Source organism: Grus americana, chromosome 1 (assembly GCF_028858705.1).
Source record: "Grus americana isolate bGruAme1 chromosome 1, bGruAme1.mat, whole genome shotgun sequence".
NCBI lineage: Eukaryota > Metazoa > Chordata > Aves > Gruiformes > Gruidae > Grus > Grus americana.
In genome coordinates, this window is record NC_072852.1 from 40,266,322 (window position 1) to 40,279,544 (window position 13,223).

At 45.7% G+C, this 13,223-nt stretch overlaps 1 protein-coding gene across 1 annotated transcript; it reads left to right on the forward strand.

Moving 5' to 3' along the window:
- Positions 1–490: 490 nt before the first annotated feature.
- On the forward strand, positions 491–10,166 carry LOC129211953 (cathepsin E-like). The gene is made up of 9 exons (XM_054839781.1): positions 491–553; positions 728–905; positions 2,939–3,056; positions 3,559–3,677; positions 4,017–4,216; positions 4,871–4,993; positions 5,297–5,441; positions 8,161–8,259; positions 8,352–10,166. Exons 1-9 carry the CDS (start codon positions 498–500, stop codon positions 8,529–8,531), a joined length of 1,218 nt encoding a protein of 405 aa, XP_054695756.1. The 5' UTR covers positions 491–497; the 3' UTR covers positions 8,532–10,166.
- The last annotated feature ends 3,057 nt before the right edge of the window (positions 10,167–13,223 follow it).

The window sequence follows — 13,223 nt, forward strand, 5'->3', positions numbered from 1 at the left end:
GATCACTTGTCACAAACCTATCAAATGTCCGTCTGCTCAGCCCTGCTGAAATGTCTCCATGTAAAAGGAGAACGGTTATATATTATATCCTCTTTCTCTGCTTTAGACACTTCTGGGCCACTTGTCACTAAAGTGAGCTTGAAAAGAAGTTTGCTCAGAGGGAACCAGGCAAGTCCTTGGATCACCTCCTCTTTCCCATGCTAATGGCAGCCAAGCTCACTCTGTTTATTATATTTATGTAAAAGACATTAAGGATTGTTAGTAAAATGTCTATTTGGTCTAGGCTGTGCCCTGGTTATCTGTGCCCTAGTAGCTTCACTGGACACCACTATTTGCACAATCCAGTGGTTACTCTGAGAGCAAATTAATTGGTTTTCTGCCAAAGCACTGACCTCCTGTGATTGATTGACCTGGCGAACGAACAGCCCTCTGCTGACAACGGGGTATAAAAAAGGAACTTCTGAGTAAAGTCATTAGACCCCGAATCACCTGGAGCCATGAAGGTGATACTGTTGGTTGTGGTTTACATCCCGTTCACCGTGGCCGTGGAACGGTAAGAAAACACATCTGGCATCACTGGTGCTTGTCTCAGCTGGCTTCCTGGGGTGACCTGTGCTTGTGCTACCCCAGGTCTCAAAAAAGAAACAAATTAAAAAAAAAAAAGAGTATATGAGAAGTCTAGAAAGAATAAACAGTTAATGTTTGTGTGTTTATTTTATTTGCATAGAATTCCCCTCGTTCGATTCAAATCAATCAAGAAACAGCTGAAGGAAAAGGGAGAATTTGAGGAATTTTGGAGGAATCACCACCCCGACATTTTTGCCCGGAGGTACCTGCATTGCTTCCCCGCAGATATTGCTTTATCGGTAGGAACCGCTTCAGAAAGGCTGTATGATTACATGAATGTAAGTACAGTTTTGGTAATGCAATCATAAGGACTCGTTCTCCTGAAGGCAGATTTTTTTCCCAGCACATTTGAAACCTAGTCTCACAATGAAATTATAGGGCTTGAGGTGTCTCGTTGCTCTATGCTATAAATACTAGATCATCAAAAATTAGTTTACCAGTCTGCAAAATAAAGTGTAGATCTAGGTTAGCATGGGACTTGGGTAGAAAGCTGATGTAATCTAGCAGTGGTAGTCCTGTGACAAGTTTTATTTTTGTATAGGTGTGTATTGGACTTGGTTGGATTTCCAACAAATGTGGGAGGTTTGCCTGTATCAATCTTGGTTCAGGATTGGGTTTTTAGTAGCAGAATCTGATTACTTCAGTTAGCTATATTCTAATTATCAGAAACCTGGATGTTTGCATGTAATAAAAAATCCCCCAAATCTCATTTATTTGATCATGTGGAGTCATAAATCAGTGATAAAAAAGACCCAAGTTTTAGAATTTTTATTTTTCTTCTTTTATCTCCTGAGCTTAATGTCTGTTACATATCTAAGACCGACCTGGGTCTCACACTAACCTGGCTGAATTTACCGTCTAAACTGAAACAGGAAAAATATGAGTTTCATTGGATCTCAGACAGGCAAGTCAGCAGGTCAACCATTTTGTAAACTCTTTCCTGGGTTTAGCTTTTTGCCCATTTGGTTGGTCTCCATTTTCTATTTTATTCGGTTCTTCTGTTAGGCTTATCTAAAGGAAAGCTAAGTTGCAGAAATTTTGTGGAGATTACATCTGAACAGGGAAGGGAAAGCCAAATTAATTCAGCAAGAACTTCCTGACACTTGAGGGCCATAAAGGAATATGTCAAGATGAGCTAGAGATGTGTATGAAGAAGAACAAAGGAGACTGAAACATTTCCGCGTGCTCTAAAGCTTAACAAAGAGGGATAAATGTCAAAATAAGAAAACAAACCCCACATAGCAAGCATATCCAGCTAGCACCAGGAACAGTTTTGTGGAGGTTTCAGTGTGGTGTGTTTGTGAGGTTTTTGGGTTTGGGTTTTTTTGGATCAACATGTCTCAATTTACAGATTAATCAATAAAGGTTTGTTTAATACAGTAAGGAATAAAATCCTGCTGTATAGCTGGATATTCTGTTAAATGGTGTACTTGCTTGCCTTTTCATAATTATCTCATTCAGACCATAAACTCCAGGGTCAGAAACTATATTCAGTGTATTAATTAACAAGTATGCACTTGAAGATACTTATTCAAATATTTGTATTGCTACAAAAGGCTTGGCACTGGGTATTGCTTTTCTATCTGCGTTTGAATTCCAGAAATGCCTCTTCCTAAAAATAGGTCTCTTAATGCTGAAGTGCTCTTCCAGATAGGGGCACTTGGACACTTGCATTCGGGATGTGGATAAGCTCTTCACTCCAGCATTCACGTGTTCACAGATTATCTCTAGCTTCAATTGGTATCCAAGGACGGTCAGTGGTTTCTTTATCCACTGGATGAACTTTGTTCAGTACAGCAGCTACAGTCTCTGCAAGAGAATTCATTTTTTAACTTGCTAATAGCTGCTAATTACAAAGGAAAAAGCCCAGCTACCTGTGACAGCAATTGTGCTGCTGGTGAGAGCCCTCTGACACAGGCAGAGGCAGGTCATGCTGTCTTTGCATCACAGATTTCTTACTGACATCAGCAGGGAGCTGCCTGACAGCCCACATGGTTGTGCGGGAGCTTCATCTTGGGGCTGACCTTGCACCACTGAAGTCGGTGCAAGAGGGCTTGTTGACTTCATGGGGAACCCAACTGAGCATTTGCTTTAAAAATGCTGCACTGTTATGCACTCAGCTGGAGTGAAATCTGCTGCCTGCAGCCACTCGTGGAGCCAGGCACGCGTCCCTGTGGCGTGCATTTGTGTTTAGATGAAATTGCACGGAACCCCCTGAGCAAGCATTGCGTGATGCTCCCAAGTCTGCCTTTTCCTCAGGAATAGCTCACCGGGTGGCAGGCTGGGGCTGACCGGGTTGTTCCTCCCCCAGGCGCAGTACTACGGAGTTGTGAGCGTTGGCACGCCGCCGCAGAGGTTCACTGTCGTGTTTGACACCGGCTCCTCCAATTTTTGGGTCCCTTCCGCTTATTGCATCAGTGAAGCGTGCAGTAAGAAAATTTACCCTGCCTTACGCTCTTTGTATCTCAGGTACCTTGGCCATTTCTTCTTTCCCATGGAGGTCGCCTACAGCAGGGATTTGGGAGGAAGGATTTGGAGCACCCCCAAGGGCTGCTTTCCTCTCCCCAGCTTGCTCCTCCATCTTTGCCCCTCTGTGCCACCCCACAGCCAGGGCAGGCACCAGCTGCAGCTGCCAAACATCCCTCTGCACCACGAGGTGCCTGATGTAAAAAGCATGGAAATAAATCTGGGAGAGCTACAAATAGTGGTGGAAATGCCCATTTTTGTTTTGATTTGCCTTTAAAACCCAAAATAACCTCAGAGGTACAGAAAAACTGGTGTGCTTGTGGAGGAATGGGCACCTCCATCGATGCCTTCCTCGTAAGACAAGCAAAAATCTGCCTCGCCTGCATCTCAGCTGGCTGTGCACGGGGGAGCGGGCACATTGCCGGGACCTCCCCTCAGTGCAGAAGTGTCATTTGTTTTGTGTAGGGGTGCACCAGAAATTTAAGTCCTTTCTGTCGGATTCATATGAGCACGGAGGGGAAGCCTTCTCCTTGCAGTACGGCACGGGACAGCTTCTGGGCATTGCTGGCAAAGACACGCTGCAGGTGAGCCTCCACCTAAAACAGGGTGTCAGCCTCCAGGTCAACGATTTTCAGGGAAGTTCAGATACTGGCCTTGCTCTGGAAGACCTTGTCTGGTTTAAGCAAGGGCAGGGTGAGGTCCCACCAAGCTGTGTGCTGAGAGGTGTGGGTGCTGCTCCAGCTTTGGGCTGCCCAGACAAATCCCTAAGATTTTATTTTGCATTTCTGCTTGTCTCCTTGGGTTTTATCCTGGGTTTATGAAGAAACAGGCACAGAATTAAAGCATTAAAAGTGGCTAATTTCTTGTAATAGATGGTGTCTTTGCTTTCAGTTCTTGGGATTTTTTTTTTTTGTACCGAACAGATCAGTAACATCTCCATCAAGGGACAGGACTTTGGCGAGTCGGTGTTTGAGCCAGGAACAACCTTTGCCCTTGCCCACTTTGATGGCGTGCTGGGCTTGGGCTACCCCTCCTTAGCAGTGGGCAATGCTCTGCCTGTGTTTGACAGCATCATGAACCAGCAGCTGGTAGAGGAGCCAGTCTTCTCTTTCTATCTGAAAAGGTCAGTCTTTAAAGTGACACTGTCAAAAAAGAAGCAAATCTATTTTAATTGTTGAGACATGCATCTGTGTAAGTCTTCAATTTTAGAAAGTAATTTTCCTCATTTCTTTCTTTTTTTTTCAATTTGACACTGAAAAATATGGAGTGAAAAGGAAAAATGTGCTGGGGAGGACCTTGAGTTTTTGGACGGACAGTTATTCTTGTTGGAGCTGGTCATAAACAAAAGAAAAGCTCCCGGCTCAGACTCACCATGTCTGAGTTGCCAGAGGTTTCCTTCTGGCCAGTGGAGATGAAGAGAAAAGCCGTGCTGCACCCAAGTAGCCACTTTTCAGAAAAGAAATGTTGTTACCTTATCTGGACCCAGCTGTAACTCCACCAATTTATCTAGTGTTTATTCTGAGGTGAGAGCAGCAACTGGCTCACCCTGCTCCCAATGCCTGTCTTAGCCCTCGTCAGCCTACACCAAGTTTTCTCAGAAGTTGTTTGGAAGCTCTGAGTTGGGACATATGTAGCTATAGTTTAGAAATTATCCCTTTCAGCCGTCTGTATCTGAATTTAGAAAGGACTGTGCATTGTCTTTTGCTTTTTAAGTGTAATCTCATCGGTGTGTGCTGGCACACTCCCATGTCTGTGTTAACCTGTCTTCTGCTTTCAGAGGAGATGACACTGAGAACGGTGGTGAGTTGATTCTGGGGGGGATAGACCATTCCCTCTACAAAGGTTCAATCCACTGGGTCCCAGTCACCGAGAAAAGCTACTGGCAAATCCACCTGAACAAGTATGTATGTATGTATGTATGTATGAAATAGACACCTGCGGATGAGGACAAATTCATCGGCAGGAGGCAAATGATTAGGGCTGTAGGAGTCCTGAGAGAGAAAAGTGGGTTCACAAATGAGAAGTCATCCTCATGCAGTTTCCTGTTATTGCTTTCTTGTCTTTTAAAGATGTTCTTGTCTTTTAAGACCAGGAAAACTTGGCAGCTAGTTTTAACTTCAGACCGTACTCTGCTACTTTTGCTAGCAATAATGTCACAGTGTATATACCACTTGCTTAAAGACGCTTTGTTTTTCACTCACAGCATAAAGATCCAGGGCCGGGTGGCATTTTGCTCCCACGGCTGTGAAGCCATCGTTGACTCAGGCACTTCTCTTATCACCGGTCCCTCTTCACAAATCAGGCGATTACAGGAGTATATTGGGGCAAGTCCGTCGCATACTGGAGAGGTAAAAACTATATGGCCAGAAAACCACCAGAGAGGAAGAGAAACTGGTATTTGGTGCAAAGAGCTTATAGAGTGGGAGAATAACCAAAAGAGTTGTTCAGAAAGGTCTCAGGGAAAGCCTTGTTTCCAGGAGAGCACTGAACTCAGAGCCGTGCTGGTTTTGACCCATCTGCCTTGCTGTCCCAGCCCTCCTCCCAAATGTCCACCTCCTCTCCTGTACTCATCAGTACTAGTGTGTAAGGAAATAATGGGGGTGTCAGTTTGAGGAATTGATCCATACTCTACATCAGAGATAATTTTCTTATGGAAAATCAGAGGAGCACTTCTTTTCAAAGTCCCTGGCTATAGCCATCGGCTTGCTCGAGCCAGGAGGGGTTCGGTGCTGTTAGCCAGCCCCGTCAGCATCAAATGGGGGTACTTACAGCCCCACAAAGGCTCCACTGACAGGACCTCTCACTGTCAGCTTGCAGCAGAGCAAGCAGTGTCATGCCAGGGCTCCCAGGAAGGATGCGCAGCTGTGATGCTCACAACGCTGACTCCTAGCAGATGAGCCACAGGGTGCAGGACAGACCTCACTGTCTTATCCTCCCTCCTGGACCTTATTCCTCTGTCTCCTCGCTGGTTTTCCTCTCTTCCCTGCTGCTCTTTCCTGCGTCCCCCTTGTTGATGTTCCCCATTGCTCCTCCCCATCCCTGCCTGCCCTCTGAGGAGCACCTCCACCTCCGAGGTTGCTCAAGGTAGGTTAGGCATTCCCACCACCTTGCCTGTGGGTCAGGCTGAGATGTCTCTCTGCTGCTCTTCGCATCTCCCCACTGGCAATTTTCAGATGGCATGACCGAACCCTCGTAATGTCTAAAGCACTGAGATAACAAGCCTGAGACGGCTAAACCCACCTGCCTCCAGGGAGAGAGCAGCTTCTTCACTGTGAGGGTGGTGAGACACTGGAACAGGTTGCCCAGAGAGGCTCTGGATGCCCCATCCCTGGAAGTGTTCAAGGCCAGGTTGGATGAGGCTTTGGGCAGCCTGGTCTAGTGGAGGGTGTCCCTGCCCATGGCAGGGGGGCTGGAACTGGATGGGATTTGAGGTCCCTTCCAACCCAAACCATTCTGTGATTCTATGATTTTTACTGTGCCTTATTGCTGGCCCTGGGCTGACTCCCACAGGTAATTACCACGTTGCTACAGCTCCAGTGCCCCAAGTAAAGCTGCCACATATGGTTGCTGTTAACTTTTAATTGTGTTGTTCCTGACGCAAAACTGCACTTGGAAGAAAATTAAGAATGTTATGGTTACCCAGTGCACTGGGCAATGATCAAAGAGAAAAGTCGACTTTTAATCTGCCTCCTTTTGTATGAGCAGGACCTGGAGTTGCATCTGTGTAACTTGTGAGGCTTCTGATTCTATATCTCAATTAAACCTTAAATTTAATTTTTATTCAAATTTTCAAATACATGTCAAACAGTGTGCTTTAATAACAGGTTGGTTTTATAATGGTACATACTACTGGATATAGATAAAATATATATTTCCAATGCCTTATATTAGTGTAATATAAACAAGAAACAAGTCATTGCAGAATATTATGTACTCCAGTTCTGATATAAAAGCACTCAGACAGCATCTCAGATTCTGCAAAAAAGCATCCTGAAAATAAGACTTTCTATGACTGTTTTTGTAGCACCCACAGACAGACTGAGTCTATTGGCTCAAGTTTATTCCAATATAAGTGATTTTACCAGAACCTTTATCTCTTTCCAGCAAGGATTAATTTGTTCTGGATGTAGTAGCTATGTAAATGAATTATGTCTTGCTTCTTGTATCCTACTAAGCATTATACTGGCTTTTTTTACCCTTGTCCTGCATATCCCACGGTTTATTTTGTTCTAATGGTATGACACCTGATAAGTATACACAAGATTTAGAGCTATGTTTTCATAAAGCAGATTTAACAACAACAAAAATTGTAGATTCTTCCTTATAGGAAGCCTCTAAAACAATGACTTTAAACACTACAGTTTACAGCAAAGATCCCTCTGGGGCTTGGAGCATTCTGTAGTGCCATTTAACATGCCAGTTGTTTCATGAAATAACTAGTAAGGCCAGGAAATGATCTTCTGTGTTACTGTAAGTGAATGTATTATTTATGGAAATTAACGGCCATGCCAAAGTTTAGTCTTTCTTCTGCTCTTTAGATCCCACTTCAGGGCACAGTATAAGTATAAAGTGCCATATTCCTTACTGGCTTTTTTTTTCCTAAAACAGTGATGTTACAGGAGGGAGCAGGGTGAGCTGCAGCCGTAGGGTGCTCCCTGCGTGGGTTGGAGGCAGCTCCCTCCACCCAGTCCGAGTCAGAGCACTGGGGGACTTTTACTCAGCAGACCTTGCTAATACGGGTTCGCCGGGGCTCACACACTCAGTTTTGCTTCTGAGTTGTACGGGGGTGGCATTAGAGTCCCCTTTCACCTTGTCCCTTTTGGGGCTGGTGAGGATTTTCTTCAGCCCTGGGTCCCTAGGGGCTTTGGTGCAGTGGTCTGGGCTGCTAGGCTGGTTTGACCCAGTGCAGGAGCTGGGAAGCCGGAGGGCAGTGTTGGGCCGTAAGTCAGCCTGATGCTGTTTCTCTGTAGTAAATTCACTATTACCTGCTGCAAAAATCTTGAATTCAAAGGGCACTACTTAAAAAAAGGCAAACTGATCCCGTCTCAATCAGTGCATCGCATACAGTTTCTCGTAGACTGCAGAAGACTGTCCAGCTTGCCTCACATAAGCTTCACGATCGGACACCATGAGTACAAGCTGACAGCAGAGCAATACATCATAAAGGTGTGTATCTGTGGGCTCCCCTGTCCCCTGTCCCCGCTCCCTGAGCTGAGGCTGGAGCAGGTGGCCGCAAGGACACGTGCTTTCTCTTGCAGGAGTCTATTGATGACCAAACCTTCTGCATGAGCGGCTTTCAGTCTCTCGACATCACCACTCGCGCTGGCCCGCTCTGGATTTTAGGAGATGTCTTTATGTCTGCATTTTACTGCATTTTTGACCGTGGGAATGACAGAGTGGGATTTGCTAAAGCTGTTCATAGGAAGGATTACTACTGAGTCGTAATAGCATTTATTCTGCCTCAACCTGAATGTTAATGTAGGGATCTTCAACACATATGTGAAGAAGGGCTTTAACTGAAACTCTGGACCTAAATGCAGTTGTGTGTCACCCCCCTCCCCAGGGTTTAAGGGATTTGGGGTGATCCTTGTCCCAAATTATATAGCTTGGTTCAATCTCTATATATACAACTGAGAAACAAATTTTCCTCAATAACTGATGGACATCACAGCTGTCAGGATGAAGTGAAAACAACTCAGCACTCAGATTTGCAAAAGAGCAGGAAGGATAAAAATGCTGAACAGTGCCAGGCTGACAAGATAGCAGTTACGAATGCAGGAAACTAATCCCAGTCTGGTCTGGGTATCCTTTTTTCTTCTTGTGTGGTAGTTTCCATCTCATCTCCTACTGCTTTCCTTTTCCTCATTATTTTCCATGGTTAGGGTTCTGTCCAATCTCATTTCCTTAGTGCCATGTAAATTCTCTTTATATGCGCTTGCTCCAACCAGCTTACATAAAGAGGAGTTTGACTGATGCCCGTGTGACCACTATTTTCCACTACTGTTCCTTGCGCACAATATCCTGCTCCTTACGCCATCTCTCAAACCTGCTTTTTCCCTTGGGTTCATTCTCGCTTGATGTTTTTTTCCTCTTTTGGGTCTCGGCGTTTAATGTCAGTGTCTTAGGTCAGATGCTGCTCTTAGCGCCTGATACCTCTGCCCCTTGGCTGTGCAGGTAGCGGGGAGCAGCATCTATTCACATTACAAAACCCAGACTGCAACCCTTGCAAAGGGAGCTGCAAAGGGATGCCACAGCGTCCCTCCACCTCAGACCAGTTACGAGACCAACACACCAGCACTAAACACCTACTGCCCCTTGCTCAGACACTCGTGGGCAGCAGCGGCAGCAGCTTCAGCGCTGGCAGAGGTGTGAAACAGCCACAGGTAGCTGCGCTGATTCGGCAAAAGAAGAGTCACCTAAATTACACACGTTGGGAGTATTTGTTTGGATCGCTAAAACTGACACTGCCCCCGCACACGTGAATAAAACTTAACCGAGGAAAATCTACTCTGGACTTAGCGCTCTTTCAGTTTCGTTTTATGTTTTCTTACAGCAGTTTCTGTGCGGTGAGGCCAGACAGGAGGGGGAGGAGAGGGTGCAACAGCAATTGAAAATCCAGGTTACTCTGTGGCCTGGAGGGGAGAGATGGGATGTGTTGGGGTGTTGGGGCTGCTCATCTCCCCCTAAAGCCGAAAAATGTCTGCAGCCTTAGCCCCAGGCACCAGGCACCTCCCAGGCAGGGCAGGGCTGGGGGAGCTGGAGACCGGCCAGTTGTAAGACTCAGTAAGTTTTACTAAAGCAAGACAGTTTGCCGGTAGGTATCTCTGATACACTGATCTTGCCTTCCAGTACAAAATACTTGTCTTTCTGGTGCATGTTTTCACAGGTCTCTATCTGCAGCCACGTTGTCTTACACATTTGGCATCCAGGCTATCAACCTCGAGCAACGGGGACTCTGCTGCCAGTTGTCTCTTTTTGCAGACAAGACTGAGCCGTATGCAGTTATTGTGTATTTCAGGCCAATCTTGCCTTGTTTCCCCTTTGTCCCTATCACTCTTAAAGAACAGAGTGACCGTGAGCTAACTTATTTGTCTAAAAAACGTCATTTGTTTGGTCATAAACCAAGACAAACAAACATCTATAAAGCCCTATCACTCATTTAACAGCAGCAGGGTATTTTTGTTTTCTCTACTATTGCAGCAGACTTAACACTCTGGTACATTTCCATTATTTCTAAAACGTGTATATTCCTCAAACATGAGCTTCCACTCAGAGTAAAGAGATCTGTTATTTATGACAGAGGATTTTAAGGGTGGCGGGATAGGTCCCTGCAGCTGGTCAGTCCCTGCACCAATATCTCAGCTCTACAAATTCCAGCGCAGAGTGTGAACACATCCTAGAAATAGGTGGAAAGTCAGGCAGCACGTGCGGGGACCGGCCCTCTCTTTGTTCTGATGTATCTCATCCTGCTCAAGATTAACGCCATTTGATGGGAGCAAGCTGCTGCTCTGACCTATTTGTCTATCCTGGCCCTATTCCCTCCTCAGTCTTTTCCAGCTTTGCCAACTTCTGTAGGTCTGCCTCGCTGTTCCTGGTAGACATCAAGCTGACTTGCGTGGTAGGTCAAACCTTTGCCAGAAGTGCTTCTTGACAGTTCAATACAGTCAAGACGACTGTGTATCTCGAAGTGCCTTTATTCATGCAATAATTTGACATTGTTTATCGAGGTGAACATGAATTGTAAATTGTTGGGTTTGCTAAAATAGTCCATTTACCATTCTAAGGCAAATAGTTTACTGAGAGAAGTGCCTAAGAGAGCACATAATCCCAAAAGATAATTTAATACAAATCAGAGCCCGCAGATGTTTACAAAAGTGAGATAACAGACTAAATGAGAGGAGGAAATTTTTCTGGTAACTCATCCCAGCACTAGCTTCTTTACAAGCCATGGACAGAATATTACAGCTAACCAGGAGCTGGCCCGCTGTGTGAAATGCTATTTGTGTATTGCAGATTACATTGTGGGATTTCAGAGCTGTCATTCCTAATTTAACATGTGTCTCCATGTCTAATAGACACCTCTGTGGGACTTAACTGAAGCTTTTATCTACCTAACGGGTACTGTGTGGCCAGCCTTAGCCTCCACCGAAGAATGAACACAGTTGCTGGGCCAGGCAGTGCTGGCAGAGTAAGCAGGAGAGGTAGCAGAATCACTGCCCACGAGATGCATAATGTCCTGGTGGAAAGCAGCAGTGTGCGTCCTAGGTAGTGGCCAGGCTGAGAAGATGATGGAAGATGAGCAGAGCTGGCTGATGAGAAGCTGGGAAGGCTTCTTCAGGCTTAGCAGTGCCGGGATGAAACGTGCTGATGTCTGGGTTGGGGAGGTTGAGCACTTTGGTCCAACACCTTAAGCCCTGGCGAAAGCTGTGTGAAGGAGGAGAGTGAGGAGGTGTGGTGGGACTGGACCCTCAGTGCAGATTGGTAGTGGGCACTTTACAGGAATATCTAATTTCTGGCTTAAATTCCCATACAGAGAGAAGCACAGTCCCTCAAGCTTATGTACTGTGAGGAGAGAGCTAGATAATAGGCCAGACTTTCTCCACGGCCACTGAAAACCCTTCCTATACGTGGATGGCTGGGAGGTGTATGGCCAAACTCTCCCGAAACATGTATTGCTCTCCTGACTCTAACAAAGTGCTATAGAGGAGTGTTTCAGGCTCCCAAGGAGAACAGCACTTCCTTTTACTTTCTGTCTAACTGTGTGACTGGAGCTGTCTGGGTATCCTTAAAATGTATTGTTTATACTTAAAATTTACCATTTGTTAATGTTAAGCTTGTTGGTAAATGGAGCTCCTTGACAGTTGCAGATGCAATTAAATTGAGAACATACTGAATTGAAAAGTGTGGCTTCAACTAAAGGAAGAAATAGGGAATAGGGAAGAAAGAGGGAATGCTGGAGGAAAATCTTTTCTTCTCTGCTGATGTAGGGAAGGGAAAACTATGTGTTTCCACCAATGTCACAGACCAATAGAGTCCTCTTCCCCGGGGAGAGTCAGCAGTCTGGGGCTCTGATGACTGAAGAGCTGGAGGATGCTGCCAGAAGCTGGATATTGCCTAGTAAGGGCCATCCAGAAAATAGGATTGCTAGGCTAAGGTGCCGTTTAGTTCAATAGAATTTCACTTTACTGAGGTTCTCATTTTGTTGGTCAAACCTGAACATAGCAACTTGATTTGCCTGAGGACTTGTTGCGGAGTGGCAAGGATGAGGTTGCACCAAAACACCTTACTCTGAAACTGTGATCAAACCTCAGCTGCTGTCAGACACCGGCATCACCTCATCTCATGGTGTGAAGAAGTGCCTCCGTAAGTGCCTGGGAAATCTGTGCTTGGCTTTTCTGCATAAACTCGTTTAAACTCATATTTTTCCCGTAATATGAGTTTAAACAGCTCTTCTTTGGGCTAAGTGTCCTCTGCCTCCTAAACTGGTGAGGATACATGTGCTTTTGTCTAGTGTCTTTGAAGAAGGATTTGAAAGGGTGGCACTGCTCAGACTATGTCTAATGCACACCAACAGGAGCCGGTTCCCAGATGGAAACAAAGCTGGAAGAAGTAGAATTGGAGAGGGCGGTTGATTTTTTTTTTCCCCAAGCCTACCCAGATGAGATAGCAGAGTCCTGCTGTATGTGATAGCCTACCGGAAGGGCTCCTCGTCTAAGCTGTTGGCCAGAGGAGCAGGAGCAGGCAGGTCCATTCATTCCCTTCCCAGCTTCAGGAGGTCCTGAAGACTTCCAGCAGCCACTGGTGCTACCAGTTAGCCTGGTAGACATGCTGGTTTGTTGTCTGAAGTACAGCCTTCTGAGCAAGAGAGCTGTCTGGACTTGCTGTCCATACAGTCCACACTGCTTGATGGCTGTTGCAGCCCCCATAATGTTCTGCTTCTCCCCCTCTCTCTGTTCTTCCCAGCCCCTGAGCTACCCGGTCTCTCCCTTGTCTAGGGACACCATCTACTGGGATACTCACTTGTGGGGCAATGCTGGTATCACGCTGTGGACTGTGTTTGTGTAGATGTGGGTGAGAGCTAAAAACAAAGAGCTGCTGATGCTTTCAGGTTTGAGACTTCTTGCAGGAGC